The sequence below is a fragment of the Pectinophora gossypiella genome, chromosome 11 (genome assembly GCF_024362695.1).
Source record: "Pectinophora gossypiella chromosome 11, ilPecGoss1.1, whole genome shotgun sequence".
Classification (NCBI taxonomy): domain Eukaryota; kingdom Metazoa; phylum Arthropoda; class Insecta; order Lepidoptera; family Gelechiidae; genus Pectinophora; species Pectinophora gossypiella.
In genome coordinates this window covers 11,872,303-11,892,590 of record NC_065414.1, presented here as the reverse complement: position 1 = coordinate 11,892,590, position 20,288 = coordinate 11,872,303, and the positions used below count along the sequence as shown (strand labels likewise).

General features: G+C 39.6%; 1 protein-coding gene across 1 annotated transcript in view; it reads right to left on the bottom strand.

The window, feature by feature from the left end:
- Window positions 1–3,204: 3,204 nt before the first annotated feature.
- The window catches only part of LOC126370545 (OTU domain-containing protein 7B-like), a 35,074-nt gene continuing 17,990 nt past the window's right edge, over window positions 3,205–20,288 (bottom strand). The window contains exons 3-10 of the mRNA XM_050015447.1: window positions 15,510–15,644; window positions 11,126–11,276; window positions 7,004–7,254; window positions 5,945–6,189; window positions 5,523–5,728; window positions 4,712–5,158; window positions 4,199–4,367; window positions 3,205–3,759 (exon numbers count right to left, since the gene is read on the bottom strand). Of these exons, the coding sequence (XP_049871404.1) occupies window positions 3,643–3,759; window positions 4,199–4,367; window positions 4,712–5,158; window positions 5,523–5,728; window positions 5,945–6,189; window positions 7,004–7,254; window positions 11,126–11,276; window positions 15,510–15,644 (1,721 nt within the window). The 3' untranslated portion in view covers window positions 3,205–3,642. The remainder of the gene's footprint in view (window positions 3,760–4,198; window positions 4,368–4,711; window positions 5,159–5,522; window positions 5,729–5,944; window positions 6,190–7,003; window positions 7,255–11,125; window positions 11,277–15,509; window positions 15,645–20,288) is intronic.

The following is a 20,288-nucleotide window of genomic DNA, read 5'->3' as shown; positions in this document are numbered from 1 at the left end:
ACACCAAAATCTTGTCGTTTAAGAAACTGGAATTGAAAAAAGTCAACTATTTTCAAATTTACGTAAGCGCCAAAAAAGTGCTCGTATCGCAATGCTACCCAGACAGATCGACGCAGAATGAAACGCTGATTCCGAATATATAAAAAACCCAAAATACCTATTTTGGCGCTTACGTAATTTTGCCTTTCCAGTGACGATATATTCCGATTAAAGAGCCGTATATGGTACATATCTACAATAAATGAATATTTTGAACATGATTTGAACTTTGTGATCACGATCGTTATAAACATTAATAGGAGAACGAGTATTGAACGCATCCACTATAATTTGTAACAAAAACGAAAAACAATATTTATAAAAAAAGATAATAAAATTACAGAAACAGTTTTACTGTTATAAGGAAAACAATTCTAAAGTGACTTTTAATATGCAACGACTTATAGTTCTCATCAAAACTTAATACTTTATCCAACTTATACCTAGAATCACGCTTATGCTAAAACTAATCTAAAATAGGACTAGAAGATCAAAAATATATTTTTATAAATATTAATTTATGAAGACTTCAGCACACAGATAATGAAATGACATTTCACATGTAAGTGAATAAAAAAAAAACTAATATAATTAAAGTCAATGGGCTGGTGATTGGTGGCCTAGTGTTCCATAGGGAATCTGTTTAGTTGTACCAAGCTGTTGTACCACGGGCCACACAGGTTCCGATCGACTTTCATCGTAATAGAAAAGGTTTGATCCTTTAGAACGGCAATACGGAGCCCCGAACATCAAATTTCCACTCATCTCGATTTTTCTGTAGCTCGATCCCATGGCACGCAATCTGTTGTCCGAGTCCGGAAGATAACAGGATTAGAAGAATACCGAGCCTGGCTGCATGTTGATTAACGGGCATGAATACATCTCTGACAAATCTATGTTCTTTTTTTACTATTATACGCGCCACTAGCAGTCTTTTCTATTATCTATGTGCTTCACCTCCCATTCCTACCCAGCAAAACAAGGACGGAGACTATACTCCAAGCTCAGTATTTCGATCTTAAAACAATGAAAGAGACAGTATTCTGTAATAATATCTTATAACATTAATGCATCGAATATTACCCTGAGTCCACGCGATATCTCTCAGTAAAATTAATATCATTTATTTTTATAACAAAATTTAGTTTTAAGCTTCTGCGTTGAATGAGGTAGACTGATAGTATTACCATAAGTAGAATATCATATTTCTTCATATCACATCTATAAAGTGGTCGGAAGTACTTATTCTACGATAGCTGCCCGTTTCGTACCTACTACAGCTACATTGAACATAATAATAATGTTTCTAATTATTATGGTGCCGAGTCCAGTACACACCATCTAACTTTATTTTAAGTTATATATAACTGTCTTTTACTTATCCGCTGAAAAAGAAAGGGTTGGGTAATCGACGAGCGTAAAATTTATGAAACATACGTCAAATTTATGCAGAAATTTAAAAATCCCTGACTAATAACCCGACAGAATTTAGTTGACAGCACACGTCAAACGTGTTGCATATCTGCCTTGTTTCGCTCATTCATTTTAAAATTATCTGTTGTTGATCCTCCATCCCTTTTCTTTTCGGTCGATAAGAAAAACGGTTACAACTTAAAATAAAATTAGGAGGTGTTTGCAAGAATCGGGGCCTATGTATTTGTAACGTAGGTATATCTTAATTTGGATAAGTACCAAATGATCGCTGTTTGATTAAAAATAACCTTCCTCTATTGTGGTGCGTAATTGCTTTTTATTGGCAGATCAGCTTATAGCAATCGTTTTGATTTTAGGAAGAATTACGTAAACTGGAAATACACATTCTTGTTCTGTTACAAAAATGTATGAAATTATGATATATCAGCTCCCTTATTCATATTGTCCAATTATTCCCTTCTACCTGTTGCTGGCACAAAATTTTGAACACATCAGTTTCATGTCATTTCCTCATAGCCATTCGTTCTTCTCGAATACTCGACCTTATACATTTAGAAGCCACTTTTGGCACACTTTACAAAAATAGTCACATTGTATTATGTATGCTTAGTACATCGGCTATTCATATTATTTATATCTACACATAAATTCCATCAAGTTTAAAGCACGTAAGTTTCAGTTATTTTTGTCGTTATGTAGTGTTACAAGTTCAATATATTGTTTATGAATACATATTATAATAACACGCGGTATTTTACATCGAAATAGCATTTATCCTAATTTGACATGTCATTATAATGATATCAAATCTGATATTCTATGTATGAAAAAAATAGCTGTTTTGTAACTTTATAAAAATACTCGGATTTTATAGTAATTTCGAAACTTTGGAGTGAAATATATTCGAGATATTACAGTAACATTCTTATTTGGGTACATTAACTTGATAAGTACGAAAAACTACTAGCATATATTATAATAAGCAAGTTATATGTCTAATATTCCAAATCACATTAGAACACTGAAGGATTATCTAAAACATTTTTATTTTAGTCGAATTCTAAATTCCTATAGAAGTCAAGTCAGTTTCAAGATTATTTTATTAACCATTTGGCTTTGGATACTTCACATTTAAAACGGGGAGTGGCAAACTAGATGTACAATTTGTTGAAACTTTTGGCTGGGTTCTTTGTTTAAGTTTATCCATAAGGTCGTATTTAACATCCTTTATACCTGGCTTTATACAGGGTGTTAGTGACATCGTAACGAAAACTTTGAGGGGTGGTTCAGTTCATGATTCTGAGTTGATATCAAGTAGAAATTTCCGTCGCAAAAGTATGGATTGGAAAATAATTAAAAAGAAACGAAAAATTTTCATGATTTTTGTGACACGTAATTCCACTTGATATCAACTCAGAATCATGGTCTGAACCATCCCCCTCAGTATTCGTTACGGTGTCACTAACATCCATACCTACTTAAATGGCTACCGTATGTACTTGTACGGGGTGTAAGTGTCATCGTAACGAATACTGAGAGGGATGATTCATCTGATTATTCTGAGTTAATATCAAGTGGAATTTTCCATCGCAAAAGTATAGAATTGAAAATAATTTAAAAAAACTAAAAAAAATCATGAATTTTGCGACGGAAAATTCCACTTGATTTTAACTCAGAATCATGGTCTGAATCAACCCCCTCAGTATTCGTTACGATGTCACTAACACCCAGTATAAGTTTTCATTTCTGGCCGGACATGAAAATATATATTATAAGCTTTAAATACTAAAAACAAGCAAAGTAATACAAGAATTGATATACTGTCAACAATTTACATTTCTTGTCTTACGTCCTTTGTATGATGTAGCCTTCAAGTAGCTTCATATACTACCTACAATTTGACGGTATCTATATAGAGTATCGAACCACACTGTATTAGACCTCACTAAAATAGCTTGATTAGAACGACAGCAGGACAGAAATATATAATACAGTCAAGTGTAAAAGAGACAGTAAAACTGTTTGATATGATATATCAAGAAATTGTATTGTTCGTTCAGCTGTCATTCTGATCTAGCTAATATTAAAGAGGTATAAACTAGTCGAAAGTGACGATTCATAATTTAACACAGAATAATAAGATCTTTACAAACTAAACTCTGGAAGCACTCACTGTAGCCTCGCGCATCGGGAGCAGTAGTCGTTGTTGGCGGGGCTCCCGTAGTACATGCAAAGCGGGGCTCTGCACGGCTTCGGTGACGGCGGACGATCGTCATAGAACGTGGACTTGAAATTAAAATAAATAATGTGTTATTCGCAAATAAATAAAATAGACATTTAATAATATAAAAAGTAAATGTAAAAGTAATTACTAAAACATAAAAGTGTCAGTATAGAAACGATGACTATTAAAAAAAATCAATGTCTTCTGCTATTGGTATCTTTTGCAACTAATGCAACGCCTTCGATTGCGTTTCTTAAGATATCTTCATCGCGAAACTTCGTCACTTTATTATAATCGGTAACGAATATCGATATGGATACGTACATCAGTGACCGCGTTCAGAGGGTTAGTGTGATTAGTTCTAGATCAACAGGTTGTGACGTCAGTATAGGCGTTCCGCAGGGGTCAATCCTTGGTACATTTCTATTCCTAGTCTATATAAATTATTTGTTATGGCGATCAAGAAGAGATAGGAAAGTAATGAGTTGTTTGAATATTTACCTTGGACAGGTAGAGCGTCCTGTCGAGTGCAGGTCTGGCAGGTTTGGACGTAAGAGTCCTCGCGACCTCGTGTGCGGCCCGGTCGGCCTCCGCGTAGAACTGCGAGCGACCGGTGCCGTAGCGGGGCTGGCTAGGCGATGTTTCCGTGCGGTTTTTCTCTGCTGTGTAACTGTGAATGAGAAACATTTTTTTATTATTCATGTACCATCAAGGCCTTAGCCACAGACCTTCTTTTCAATGAATGGCAACCAATCACTCTCATTAACTTTAGCCTTGAAACTCTTGAAAAAGCCTGTCGTGATCATTTCCGTTTGTTACCAAATTATTTGGAAAGTTGTTCCAGACGTAAAACTTCACTTTGGTTAAATGGGTGACCACACCTCGTATGCCTTGATCACACATACATAATCTCATACCTAGCTACCTGAACTAGGTAAGCAGACCATGGAATTGCTTCGATCCTGATATACTTCTCCAATAATTTCATCACTCTTGAGAAAAGCAGGGACTCACCCGATCCACGCCTCATTTAAGTAGTTCTTGACCATCTCTTCCTGTACGGGCGCCCTCGCAGCGAGCACCCTACAACACAACACCTCACACGTGGACTGCCGTCTCGCCAGCCCTTCCTCGGGGTTACTCTGGCTCCCGCTACTCTTGCCCGTCAACTTCGCCATCGAACCAAAATTCTTCTTCAGTTTACTACTCATCGACCGACCAATACTTCCGAATTGCTTCGCTACAGAATTCAACTGCTTAGAGCTCTTAGTTGATAACGCGTCTAAGGATCTTCTCAGTTCCTCAGGAGGTTGGCTGTTCGATATGCATTCGACCCGTTCGAGGTCTAAATAGGCGGATAGCATAGCGGAACGTTGGTATTCGTCTGGTAATAAGTTGTTGATCGTTTTCTGGTCCGGTTCTATGTCCCAACGGAAGTCTTCGCCGGGGTCTACGTTGAATCTGAAGATTTTAAAAGACCGGTTTTATAAGAGGCCAAACATGTAATAATCTTCGAACGAGAGCGCATGTTAAAACGACGAATGAGAGAATGAATGACTGAATTTGTGGAGTTCACGAAATTATCCAAGGTGAGTCTGTTACAGGGCAAATTGTACCTGTATTGATTATGGCCGTGAGTTTATAGGTATTTATTTTAGATTGTAAGTACCATTGATATTTCACCTGAATGGTAATCTCTGTCCTACGGGAATCGGCCGTGAATTTCACGTAGATAACATTCGCTGTGTCTATTGGTCGATACCTTACCGTGCTGAGGCTGCTGTACATAAAAACTGTCAACAAATAAAAATACTAATAATTGTACCTGATCGGCATAGGGTTCCCAGTGTGGTCTTCAAGCGGCACCCTGGCTCCGTCAGTGGGTAGTGGCTCGCACGGTACCAGCGCTGAGAAGTGCCCCGCATCGTACGCCAGCAGGATGGGCGCCTTGCTGCACGCCTCAGGCTCCAGCTCTAGGGGCAGGTAGATGCCGCCGAACGGGATGGGCGCTATCGGGTCGCCGCGGAAGTCCTAGAAAAAACAGTAAGTATATTTTGTCAAACGGCTTCGTAAATTGTGGTGATGTTACATTTTGTTACACATTTACGATATTTTTTTTGTATTTTCTCATTATGTTATGTTTAGTTACTCGAGTTTTGAACAATCCTTAGCACTGTACTACCTGCTCAATTATCTCTTTTCAGTAGGTAACATACTCTTTGAATGGTGCACCACCTCACTACTTACCCTAAGAGCGACATCAGCGAAGACGATGACAGGTCTCCTCATGACGTGCGCCAGCGCGAACACGTGCAGCTGCTCCAGGCCGGCGTAGTGCGGCGCGGCGGAGGGCGCGGGCCGCGGGCGGGGCTCGGCCGAGGCGGCCCGCACGGCGTCCTGCCAGTCGCGCTCCCACTCCGCCTCGGACGGGGTCAGCCCCGCCGAGCGCAGGGACACGCTCTCTGACCAACGCCAGCGGCGTTTCACTGCGTCTGGAAGATAAGTGGTGTTGCGTTATGTAAAAAACAGCACTAACTATAACTTCCTTCACCTTACGGTTGGCTGTACGCCTTGCAGAAATTGCTGGCTTATTTTATTCGTCTGTACATTTCCTGAGTTTATGTTTTTGTGCAATAAAGAATTTTATTGATTGATTGAAATAAGTGTTCGTTCCTTGAATGATTTTTGTTTATATATATTGTCAATACTCACAAAGAATATTTATGAATTTATTTTTGGGAGCTGCGGTTTCAAATGCCGTCCGAGTCAGAGTCAGATTTTTCGATTTAAATTTTCTCTTTGTTTATATCTTGTTTTTTAACAGCATACAGTTTTGAGGCAACACCAGGAAGAATTATTTGAGTTAGCATGCAAAGCAAAAAAAAAAGCCTCACCTTTGCGGCACAAAACTACTAGGGGCCTAAAAATTTGTTGACATTGCGCACTTACTTTTATAAGCGCAAATGTCATATTGCAATATTGCGTTTTTAGATGAATTGCTTTGATGTCGTATTTTAGACGCTCAGTACTAATCATCTGAGCAGTTGCCCTAAAGTAAGGTATCAATATCAAGTCAAAACAATTAAAACACATAATAACGGGTTCTTACCGCGTTTAAAGTAGGGATATGAGATATTTCGACACTGTTGCAAGTGCCATGATCACGGGATGACCACCATCACCACCACCACTTGCAACAGTGTCGAAAAATCGGGAGTCTCATATCCCTACTTTAAACGCGGTAAGAACCCGTGTTTTAATTATTATAATAACCGCGTAAACTTAAAACAATGACAAAACACTTACTTGTAAGCGTCTCGCCGCCTTCCCCGCACAGCAACGCCTGCACCTTGGTCCGTAGCGCCAGTAGCCTGTCATGGAAGCCATACGCGGCCAGAGACGCGGCGTGAGGTAAACAGTTGCCATCACCAGACGTCGCTAGTGGTAGCAACCTGGGAGCACCCGGCACTCGCCCGTGTCGCCACCAGTTGAGGATACCAGCTGATTCTAAGGTCACCAGTGTTGCTGTTTCTAGGAGATCCTTCTCAATGAATGTTCTGGAAGAGATGAAGATGGTAATGTTAATGATGTCGTAAACACTGACAGAGGCATTGTGTCCTCTCTGATTCTCATCATCAGATTACTTTATAATATCTGTGATCGGATCATAACCCCATGTAACTAAAAGGACAATATTAGGTATAAGATTATGATGGACCATTATTTGCGCACATAAAATGCCCATAAAAAAATCAAATAGCGATATTCCTTTTTTTTTCACGGAAATGGCGGTGGATTGGTCATGTCCTTAGAAGACCTGTGGAACACCCGTCCCGACGAGCGCTGACCTGGTGTGCGCGTGGAAAACGCAAAAGGGGGTGGCTCAAAGAGACCTGGCGAAGCGCGGTTGACTGGGAATTAAAAACTCTCGGCATGTCTTGACAGCAACCTACATAGGCTGCAAAATCTGTTATTCGAGCCTTACATCCCAACAGAGGATAAAAGGATTAGAAGAAGAAAAGAATATTGCCCCCCGTTTTGTAACCAAACACAAGTTTATTTATCCATATCGATGAGTAATGTAGCTACTATAGAAGGAAGCAATTTAAGTTCTTCCACTGTAATTTTATTATTTACTTTTTGCCAGTATCGTGTACAATACGTTTGTTTGGATTGTACTCGCGTTTCCGCAAAGAAACCGACTCGGCTTCACTAACCTTCAGTATGCATGTGTATCGGTTCTTATTTACTTTCTCTATTTACAAACAATGATCCGAGCGGTGGTAGCTCAGTTGGTAGAAGGCTTGCCTCTAATGGTCGAATCAAGTCTGGTACCGGGGTTCGAACAACGAATTAAGATTTATATTCAAAATCCCAGGAGAAAACTGTTTAGATTATTTTCGAAATGGATATTCGTGTTTTAAATCATAAAAGGGTACGAGTAAACAATAACATTAGAGTTCATTGGACAAAGGTGGCGTGTTAGCGTCCATTGGCTTTTTGCCATTAGGTACCAAAAAAATATGTTTTGGCACTCGCTACTAACCAAGGCATAAAACGAGGCAAAAGGAAATATAAATCGTGACGAATATGTTGAGTCCAAAAGGGTCTGTTTTCAAACGAAATACGCTTTGTTCTAGATTGTTCTTTTAAGACTAAAATTGGCTTGTCAGGTCTTTATTAGGCAACTATTCGCACAGTCAATCAGATTGATCAGTAAAAGAGTGTAGAATTTCTGGAACTTTCTTCTCTTCAGCGGTATTACTTTTCCAAATCGGTCTAACGGTTTGGGCTTGAAAAAGTAACAGTTTTGTATTATGTATTTTCTAGCCTATTTGATCGCACTGCTGGGCAAAGGCCTTCTTGATTTTACCACTCCTCAAAACTCCTCCTATTTGGGTGAATATCAAAATGTGCCAAGTTTGGTGGCGAACAATTATATTATTTTTTCGTGAAAAATTGGGTTCCGACATGAAAAAGGATCCAAAAGGAACCCAATTTTTCACGAAAAAATAATGTGAAAGTTCGCCACCAAAGTTGACATTTTGATATTCACCCATTTAAAAAAAAAGGACAATTTGAAATAAATACTTTTAGGATAGTTCACAGCACCAACATATACCAGGCACCAGGGTTAATGAAGTCGGTGATCCACCTCACAACCCACACGAGAGGGATAGTTTCTCTTATGTCTCTGCAGTCTAGATTTCAGTACACAAGATCTAGATTTGGCGATATAAATAGTTGGGCGTCATCGGTTAGTCACTAACGTACTCGGATTATTCTTACAGCATTACTAATCGTAATCGAATATATACGTCTGCCGTGTGATTAGGAGGAGGGGTAAAATGGCCACATCGAAGCAATTCATCGAAAAAAGCAATATTGCAATTTGACATTCGCGCATGTAAAGTGCGCAATGCAAACAAATGACAAATGTCAAATAGCAATATTGATTTCTCATGGCGCTGTTCAGATGTAATACGTGATAATTACCTATATTCTCATTGCTCGGGGTACATAATTATTATTATTCAAAAATATAATGTAATGGCTGAGGCCCATTTGTCCGGCCAAGTAGTTAATGCCATCTGCCATCTACAATAACTCACGACAAACTCTTCATAACACGTAGTCGATAAAAGCTTGACTTGCAATATATTTCAAGAGGGTCAGATAAATCGATAAGCGAATTAACAATTAAATTTTAAAGTGTAGGAAAGATTGAGCAGGTAAAAATTAAAAAGGTTAGGTCTAAAGATAGCGTGAAAGGTTTTATATAAAAGTAATGACGTATTTCTACCCAAGAGACAACTTGAAGCCACTCTTGGTTTATGTCCTAACATAGATATATTATGAATATGATGATAGGAGGGAGGCCTATGCCCAGCAGTGGGCGTCGTACGGCTGATGATGATGATGATGATAGGTGATCACCCCATCGCCCAAATAATGATCTATTGTTTATCACTACATAGTATAAAACAAAGTCGCTTTCTCTGTCCCTATATCCCTATGTACGCTTAAATCTTTAAAACTACGCATTTATTTTGACGCGGATTTTTTTAATAGATAGAGTGATTCAAGAGGAAGGTTTATATGTATAATAACATCCATTAAATAGTGGAGAAATACTGTTATTTTTGAGGTTTGTAATGTGATGTCGTAAATAATTTCATTTTTTCCATTTCATTCCATTATTTTCTCTTTTTTTTATTATTGCACCTGAGCGAAGCCCGGGCGGGTCGCTAGTATAATATAAACGCGTTCACAGAGAAATTCGCCCCGTTTTCATACAAAGTCGTATAAGTACCTTGAATACAATGTAAGTAAAAAGCTTACACGCGTATCCCCATAAAACACAAGAAATCTTTTAGCGCGTCAGGAGTCAGGAATGAAAGTGTTTAACACCTCAGGAATGGGAGTAGGTCAGCTATTTTGAGATATAGTAGAACGCGAGGAGTAACATGTATATAGATAAAGGATTTGACTTTACAATTTAAAGCATAGAATAAATAATTTTCCTTTTCGGCGGATAAGAAAATGACATATATAACTTAAGATAAAATTAGATGGTGTTTACAGGAATTAGCACCATTATTTGTTTTAATTGTGACAATAATCGGGTAAACCTCAAACAATGTACCTACTTTTGAGTGTTATAAGTAATGTACCTTGCCAGAAGCACACCACAGTCACTTCATACAGACAACCTGGTTTTACACAGGCACCACACATTATCGTAAACGCGCATCTGTGTGGGTGACGTCTGACGCCATACAATTGAAGACTAAAGTAAAACCGAGGGGGTGAGGTAAACCTAGCTCAGCTGTACATGCAAGTAATATACCTTATTCTATGCGTATGCTAACACCATTACATTAACATTTTTTATGGAGTGTACCGCGATAGCCACGCACATGCGTATGTATGTTGAGGTTGCATCCAATAGAATCAAGTGGAAGAGAAATACAAAGGCAGACCCCACCATGACATGGGGATAATAAATGACAAGGAGAGATAGATATATTGGGGTTATAATATCCGCCATTGGGTCATGGGTGACTAATACAATTCTCTACTGAGATAAGCTGTCTGCGACCTGGTGACCCCCCCCCCCCCCCCTCCCCCAAATAACAGCTGGATCCGCTCCTGCTCGGGACCGCGACTTGTGGAAAGAAATGGGGGGAAGCCTTTGCCCAGCAGTGGAATCAAGTGGGCTAGTAATAATAATATCAGTATGCAAAAAGCTGTTATTCTGAACACTTGTAGGATGGTCAGAAAGTTTATGCAGACCTATCAATACATTACCATCCAACACGATAGTCACTTTGAGTTGCTTGATCTAGGCCCGTGACTGTCAGGAAACCGGTTGATTCAAAGCCGAGATGAAAAAACAAATGTATATAACAGACTAGGACTGCTTACCTGAAGTCAGGCGGATAGACGGATATGTCGGGCAGCAGCAGTATGTGGTCGGAGCTGAGGGTGTTGGGTTCGGGGTCCGTGTTGCTCCGCAGTGCCCACACCAGCCCCTCGTTGTCAGTCGCCCGCGATATGCCGCGCGACAGCTTTCGACCTGGGGTCAAAACATACATTTTTATACTACATACTTATTAGAGGCGGTAGAGTACGGCTTTGAAATAAACTACTCTTGGCGCCATCCCTATCGCGTCAGACAGAGTACTGCGGAGCAGAAGGCAAGAGGGAAGATATTGCCCTATTTTTCCCTAAAAAGTAGCATGCAGAGGAATGCTACACCGACAAGAGCGTGACTCTTAAATTAGTGATGATGATGAATTATTAGAGCATATTAATAGTCGTTGATCGTCCAAAAGTAAGGTGATCCGTGCTTCGGAAGCCACGATAAGCCTTTGGTCCCGGTTACTACTTACTGATGTACGTAGTCATTATATGACCCATGTCAAGTGCCTCTGGCTGCTCAATAATAACCCTGACACCAGGGTTAATGAGGTTGGTAATCCACCGCACAATTCACACGATGGAAGAAGTAGCCGTTAAAGCTGGTTAAAACGTTCCATAAATTATGCCTGTCGATTACCCGTCCCTTTCCTTGTCGGCGGATAAGAATATGACAGGTATACCATCTTCCACCAGGTATACCACTTCAAAAGGTCCATTTTTTTGAACACCAACAGTAAGAGCGTCTGCAAGTTCTCTTATGGCAACTTGTAACCCTCACATGTTCAAAAAATGGACCTTTTGAAATGCAATCTTCAACCCTACATTCCTGTAAGTTACTTCTCTTATTTCAAGAGTATTTTCGTAATGCTTAACAATTTCATAATTATATTCCAGAAGGACATCTGTTTTGTTGTAAAAATCCATGAAACGAGAACGGAAAGTCATAAAAACTTTGCAGTCAGCGTTCATTCCAGGTCATAGACCCTCGGCTCGGTCACGTCTCTTGGAAGGGTAGAAGTCTGCATTGGAGTCATTGGCCCCGATTCCTGCAGACATCTCTTAATTTTACTTTAAGTTATACCTGTCATTTTCTTATCCGCCGAAAAGGAAAGGGACGGATGATTGACAGCTCTTAATTTTAGGAAGAATGAGTAAATAAATGAATAACCCGGGCGAATTTTTAGACGGTTGTTTTAGATTTGTGCTTAAAATTGACGTGTGTTCCATAAATTTTATGCTTGTCGATTACCCGTCCCTTTCCTTTTCGGCGGATAAGAAAATGACAGATATAACCTAAAATAAAATTAGATGGTATTTACAGGAATTAGCACCATTAGCTGAATTTATTTATGTTAGCCGCCAACTTTTCTACCCAACCCAAAAAGTTTTAAGCTTTAACGGGGAATCTAATCAAATATGAGTTTTCCGATCGGGTTGAACGACCGATAAGATTAGATTGATATTGCGCTTTTTTGTTGTATACCATAGAATAAACAATAATACTACGTATAGAACGGTAGAGCCGTGGTATCTCAGTTGGTAGAACGCTTGCTTCTCATTTTGAGATCGCAGGTTCGAATCCAGCACAGGCCTAAACCAATGATTATCGAATTTGTATTGTAATTCATGTTTGGATCATAAATTATTATATTATACGTGCTCAGCGGTGAAGGAAAACATCGTGAGACACTATAGAATAGACAACTAATTTTTTTTAAACGCATTGGCCCCGATTCCTGCAGACTCCTAATTTTATTTTAAGTCATACCCGTCATTTTCTTATCCACCGAAAAGGAAAGGGATAGACGATTGACAACTGTTAATTTTAAAATGAATGAATAACCCGGGCGAACAAAATAGGCATTCCGCTGATATTCAACCTGTTTCTCATGTGCTCAACTAAATTCTGTCGGGTTATTGGCCAATATAAAATTTTGGGAGCGGGTTTTTAAATTGTTGCCTAAATTTGACGTGTGTTGCGTAGATTTTATGCCTGTAGATTGCCCGTCTCTTTCCTTTTTGGCGGGTAAGAAAATGACAGGTATAACTTAAAATAAATTTACATCTGTCGCCTCTGCTTGGGTTAAATGCGTGACAATGATGCTTATGACGTCATCACACCCGTCATATGACTCTGCTGTTTATGAATTCTCTTCGCGCTCTCTTGACGTCAATGGAAGATCAATGATGAATGAATTATGCTCTATAATGAAATGTGCTAATGTATGAAATAAGTGTGGGACAAAAGCTTGAGGTCTGCGGTTTATGTTCGTGGTTATGAAACGTAGGTATATGGGAAACTAAAAAGTAATATACTTAAAACAATGTGGGGAGTATGAGAAGTTGGAATTGTTTCGAGTATGTATGTTACGGCAAGAAAATGTTTTTGAAAAGTATTTTCGGTATGAACAAGGGAGATTCGAACTTTTTAAAAGTTTTACATATCCTTTCATGATGAGTCAACGGCCCCCTCTGTAAACAGATTCCAGACATATCTCATTCTAAAAGTTTTGGTGAGTTGATATTTATTTTCTATGGCGACTTTCCCGAAATACGCGGGGGTTTAGCCGGAATTCGGGTTTTTAAGTATGATATTGGGTACCGCCTGGTACAACATTGTATTATCCAATTTCGATTTTTGATTTTTTTTTTACTTTATTTCTAAACCCAATGGAGTTTAGAGTTCATAACTAGTTGGTACTCTTTTTAAAGATACTAATGAAATACAATAAATTACCTCTTGGAAGGGGGGATGGTTCCCATACAGTTACGGCCATGGTCCTTTATTAAAACCAATACAACTTTTTACTCGGGCTCTACCAACAGGCACTACAGTAGCTCAATATTGCCCATTCATTCTTCCAACAGATAAGAAACGGCCTTCCCGTTAATTGGACGACCCTCAGCGAAGAAAAACAGACTCTAAAGTGCCTCTCTATACTATACACCTTCGGTTATACAGACAAGTATGAGGTTTGTATACTACATACGGTCACAAACATTATCTGTAATTATACTGGGTGTTAGTGACATTGTAACGAAAAAGAAAATGGAACGTCTATTTGATTGTACTAAACACGATGGTGGGTGTTTTTCTTGTCGCAAATGTTTAATTATGATTTTGAGTTTTTACTGTGCCGCAATGTAAGTCGAACAATGCAAAACAGTCGCTAAACCTACGCGCGGCTACCAAGTCACATTGTCACTTAATTTCAAGTATAATATAATGGTGCTGATTCCAGTACACACCATCTAATTTGATTTTAAGTTATATCTGGCATTTTCTTATCCACCGAAAAGGAAAGGGACCGGTAATCGACAAAAATTGCAGAAATTTAATAAATCGTCCCAAAATTTTATATTGGCCAATAATCTGATAAAATTAAGTTGACAGCACACGTCAAACGGGTGGCATAAACGAGATGCCCATCTGATTCGCCCGGCTTATCATTCATTCAATCATTCATTTTAAAATTAACAACTGACTCGACTATCATGCAAAGAGATTCCTCCTAATCACAGGAAAGCTAAAACCTTCACTTTTGTATGCAGTATCTTACGAAAGGTAATGATAAAATTGCAGCCTATCACATAAACTATACATTGCCGGGAAAGTGGCTATGGATTTTGAGAAGCAGTAGAGCTATCGTAGTTATCTGTTTGCAGGAGTAGTAGTAGTAAAAGAGTGGGGTGGAACTGGCGGCGTTTTCACACAAAATGCGCGTTAGGGCCAACCTCCTTCTCCTATTCCGTGATTTAGAAGACTCAGAGGGGGTGAGGTAAATCAAGCTCGGCGTCCTATACGAGTTGGCTCGGGCGGAGAGTTAAGTACCGTTCTATACGTTATTATTCTTTAGTAGTAATGGTGACAGACGGTATATAAGTACCTATGTTTTAAGATAAATAGCCCGTGAAAAGAGACCCGACGCATCAAGGGGGTTGCATACTAGCGCGGGATACACTCACTAATAATAATGAAGCTTACTTTATGTAAAAAATGACTACCTAAATGATAAAAATGTCTGGTATTGAATGTGTTCCTCTAGTTATTAAATAACTTATAATTTATACCCTCATTGGTTTTTAAAAGATGTGTTGCTGTTGCAGTTTCTTGTCATTTCTTCTCCTCAGCCATAACACCTTGCGAAATGACGTAAATTCAAAAATGTTACATTGACCTTCAACAAGTTTATCCATGATAATTACGTTGAATAAATGAATCTGATTTCTGAATAATTCTTACAATACAATACAATACAAATACACTTTATTGCACCAAACTAAAAATAAATAATTACAAAAAGTCTCTTAATTAAGTACATGGCAAATGGCGGCCTAGGGCGGTCTTACTTATTATAATACCTCTACAATATATACTTTTACTTACATTCCGGCGCAGGCGTGAGGACCAGATTGGAAGGAGCTGTGTAGGGCATGGTGAGGTCTAGACTGCTGACAGACCTCTCCTGTGTGATGACGTCACCGCCGGCTCGCGGCCTTAGTGTCGCACTGTGTACTCTATCTGAAACAATACAAGGAAGTATGTTACTCGTAAATCTATTCATGATTGTTTCTTGAGGGACGTTTGGTTATATTAACAATCTAGCGGCATATTGGTTCTGCTTTGTTGTGAAGAGGCGGTGATGATAGGCTACTTGACAACATAGCACACCCCGGAAACTTCATAAAAACAACCTCGTTTTACACAGACACTACACATTGACATTATCGTACACGCGCATCTGTGTGTGTGACGTCTGACACCATACGATTCAAGTCTAAACTAAGTTCGAGGGGAGGGTGAGGTAAACCTAGCTCAGGGTCCGCTTTCTTACCTGAAGATTTGACAGGTCCGGTTTTTTACACAAGCGACTCCCTGTCTGACCTTCCAACCCGCGAAGGGTAAACCAGACCAATACAGGTTAGGTCACATACCTCCGAAAATGCATTTCTCGGGAATGTGGGTTTCCTCACGATGTCTTCCTTCACCGCATAAATTCGAAAACAAATTCGACAATCATTGGTTTAGGCCTGTGCTGGATTCGAACCTGCGACCTCAAAGTGAGAGGCAAGCGTTCTACCAACTGGGCTACCACGGCTCCACGGACGGAGAGTTGCCGTTCTATACGTAGTATTATTCGTTATTCTATGTTACTCTATGTTACGTTATGTTATTCTATGTTACGTTATCTACATACATAGTTTAGTTTCTGTCTCGTTCGCACGTACGCGTTAAGCGGTACACGGTTAGAATGAGATTAAAAGTAGAGTATCAGTCATGAGGGCACATTAGACATAACGAGTGAAATCCTTTAATCCAATTATAAGCGGGAGTTTCTCGAATATGAATCATACGGCGAATTTAGATATAGTACCGGAGACGATATTTTTGGAGCAATGTGATAGGACCGTGATGTTTGTGTTGGTTTTCGTCAGATCGGGAATGTTACACCGCTGTTTGCTTGTCATTCGATACTATTTCATTCGAATGTAACAATAAATTACCGTGAATTTTTCCTGGCTGGCCTCATCTTTATGCGAATGTCTTTACATTCGCATAAATATCTATAATACTATAATAAAGCTTTCTTTACGTACATAATATAAATTCACGTTTTTAAACAGGTATCACTGATGTAGGAAAAATGACCGCCAAACTGAAGTGGGACTGGGCCGGTCACATTCGTCGGATACATCCGAATCGATGGGCACGAGTCGCTACCCACTGGACACCTCAAGGCATAGAAGTCGAGGCAGACTGCGTAAAAGACCTCAATGTTTCGGAGAGATTGGCCGAAGATCGCGCAAAGTGAGAGGAGTGGACAAATCAAGGGGAGGCCTTCGCCCAGCAGTGGGATCGAATAGGCTAGATAAGATAAGATACTTTAGAACCATAAAATCCTTCCGTGATAAACAGCGCTTATCATTCTATTCAATGATATAAGGATTTTAATCAGAATTTCCCGAATTTTAGAAGTGTCTTACTGTCTGTTATATTTTCTCGCTTAAATCGCTGAATCGATTTAGATAAAAATTGGTATGGACATAGTTTGAGACCTAGGGAAGAACATAGGCACACCCCGGACACTTCATACAAACAAGCTCGTTTTACACAGACATCACACATTGACGTTATCGTACACGCGCATCTGTGTGTGTGACGTCTGACGCCATACGGTTCTAGTCTAAACTATGTTCGAGGGGGGGTTAGGTAAACCTAGCTCAGACGCTGGTGGAGAGAGTAGCCGATCTTCTATACGTAGTATAATTCCTTATTCTATGACATAGGATAGTTTTGATCTTGGAAATCCCATCGTAAGCGGCTCAAAAGGGGAATGGAAAAAAGGTCTCGCGCGCGATAACCGAAATTCATGCAGAAGTCGCGGGCGAAAAGCTAGTAAAGATATATGAATTAAATATGAAAATACCAGCGAAGAACAGATATTTCATGAATGAGGTAACAAAGAACACGTAATGAATCCTTTATGAACATTACATACATACATTTGACTACATTACCATATAATTATGGACTGTCAAATTTGGAAAAATGATTTAAATCCACATTAATTCCACGCAAGCTAGGCACAGGAAACCACTGCATTATTCATGTTTTAATGTTTTTAGGTGAGAGTTATGTCTGGCTGCAGGTTTACACATATGAATTTGCTAATGTTTAATGAAATTGTTTGCTATGGTGTATATAATAAGATAACACGGCCCTATATAACAATTTTTTAGATTTAGCGCAGATGGCATTAACTACTTGGCCGGACAAATGGGGAGCGCTGAAGGCTCTCATCCGGTGCAAAATTTAAGACAACAGGCCTGAGGGTGCCCGGCGCGAACCTCGGCTCAGGGCGTCGTTTAAGAGGAAGAATATTTGAAAAAATTAATCGATCCTAATGGGTCGATAGCGATAAGCGCTTAATGAGGGAAACCTAAATAACAAGAGCAAGACGGAAGTTCGATATAATCTTGCGAAGGACTTTGTTTTCCATTACATTACTTTTGGGGTCTGCCTTTTATTTAAAAAACCTTCTAGAGTAATTGGACGAGCACCTCTGGAGAATTTCAAGAGGCGAATGACTTGATGGGAAACGATAATGCGCAATGTGGTTAAAAAGAAATAAGCGTCAAAAATGTCTATATGCATTGACACACCCAGGACATAGACCAAGGAATAATAGTGCCCCGGACAATCCATACAAAAATCTCATTCTTAGAGTAAGTGCGAGCGAGAAAGTTTCCCCATACTCTTAACGGCCATTTAGGACTAAAGTAAGACCCAGAGGGGGTGAGGTTAGCGCCAGACATGAATTAGTGCGGGGCGGAGATTTACCGTTCTATACACCTAAGTATACATGGCCGTTAGGCACTAAGGAGCAAGGAAGAGAGAGCGCGCACTGTATCTCGCTCACACTTACGCATTAAGCGGCACACAGACCTAGAAGGTCCCCCATTGACCAAATTGGAAATGTCCTTAGAAATGGTTGATGAATGTGGAGGAAGCAAGAGAAGTGTGTCTGGATCCCTTTACACAGACACCACACATTGATGTGGTGTCTGGAATTGGAATTCTACAGTGGCAAATGGAATTCCACAGTCTCTGCTTACCCCCGTGGGAAATAGGCATGAGTTTATGTATGTATGTATAAAAGCCTCTAAATAAAGCTGTTTGGAAGTTTTGAAAGGCAGATCTGAATATTATGAGGGGTTACCAACAATAGACCTTTTAAGGTCGAGACTATTGACTATGGTTACCCTTACCCAACCCTTTCTCAGACAAATATAAAGAGGACCGGACATATTTCCAGACAAAATCTGAGAGTTGCTCGACAGGAAACGTGGGTGCTTTTGTACAATCTTATAATGACATTTCAAAACTGAGCTAATAGTAATTCCCGATACTTTGAATACTTGTCTAACCCGCACTGCAGCAACGTGGTGGAGTATGCTGCATACTTCCTCCGATTGATCGAGGGGATGCATGTGCCCAGCAGTGGGACGCATACAGGTTATTTGTTATGAAATGATACTTGAATACAAACAATTATTCAGAAACCGGACCTATCAATACCTTCAGCCGGGTCTGCATGATAACCGGCGCGAATTATATTGAGCGCTTCGACCAATAAACGATACGAATGCTATCTACGTAGACGTCAAACGGCTATTGGTCGAAGGCCACGATATAATTCGCGCGGCGCGGTTACCGTGCAGAACGTAGGCTCCTTAGCGTTTATCATTTAGCTTCCGCGGGATAAACGCTAAGGAGATGATGAACGATTAATACAATAATAAAATAAACCATATCACGTTGGTCTAACAGAAAGCTGGGTGAGGTGTGGCACTTAGTTCACCTTGCGATGGATTTGCCTCCGACTCCTGAGCTTATGTATACTATATGTATCCACTTTATGCGGATTACGTCGTTGTTGGATTGAATAATAAACATTACAGTATTTTTGTGTGGTATCGGTCAGCTGATAGCGATGACGTCACCAGCCAGATACGCGTGACGCTAATGTATTGTTCCAACTTCCTCAAGAGAAGTGTGTCAACGCGAACAATGACGAGACAGAGTGGCTGAATCCCACCTTTTAACTCAATGACCGATTGCGGTGTGTTGTGTCTGCCTGCTAAACGTTTGACCTCATAGATCAATAATACAGGGTGTTAGTGACATCGTAACGAATACTGACTAAAAAAACTAAAAAAAAATCATGAATTTTGCGACGGAAAATTCCACTTGATATCAACTCAGAATCACGGTCTGAATCATCCCTCAAAGTTTTCGTTACGATGTCACTAACACCCTGTATTTATACGGCTTTGAAGAAAAATAGGTTACACGACAATCTCACTTACGCTGTACATAATAATGGGACATAACTTAAGCAGTTTATGTACACTAATGTAGGTTCATTTAATCGTTTGTTTACGTCTGAACGCGTGTCCTCGACCTCGAGACGGCACTTGAGATCTCGGAAAGAGCATTAAATCGATTTTAAATTGATTTCTTTACACACGTAAACTCGTTTCCTCAATCCGTATTGGGGTAGGCAGAGCTACAACACATCAATGTGACTTGCAATTTTTCTTTTCGTCTCTAGATATAAATTATGGGGCAACGGTCTCAGTGGTCCAGTGGTTTGAGTGTTGG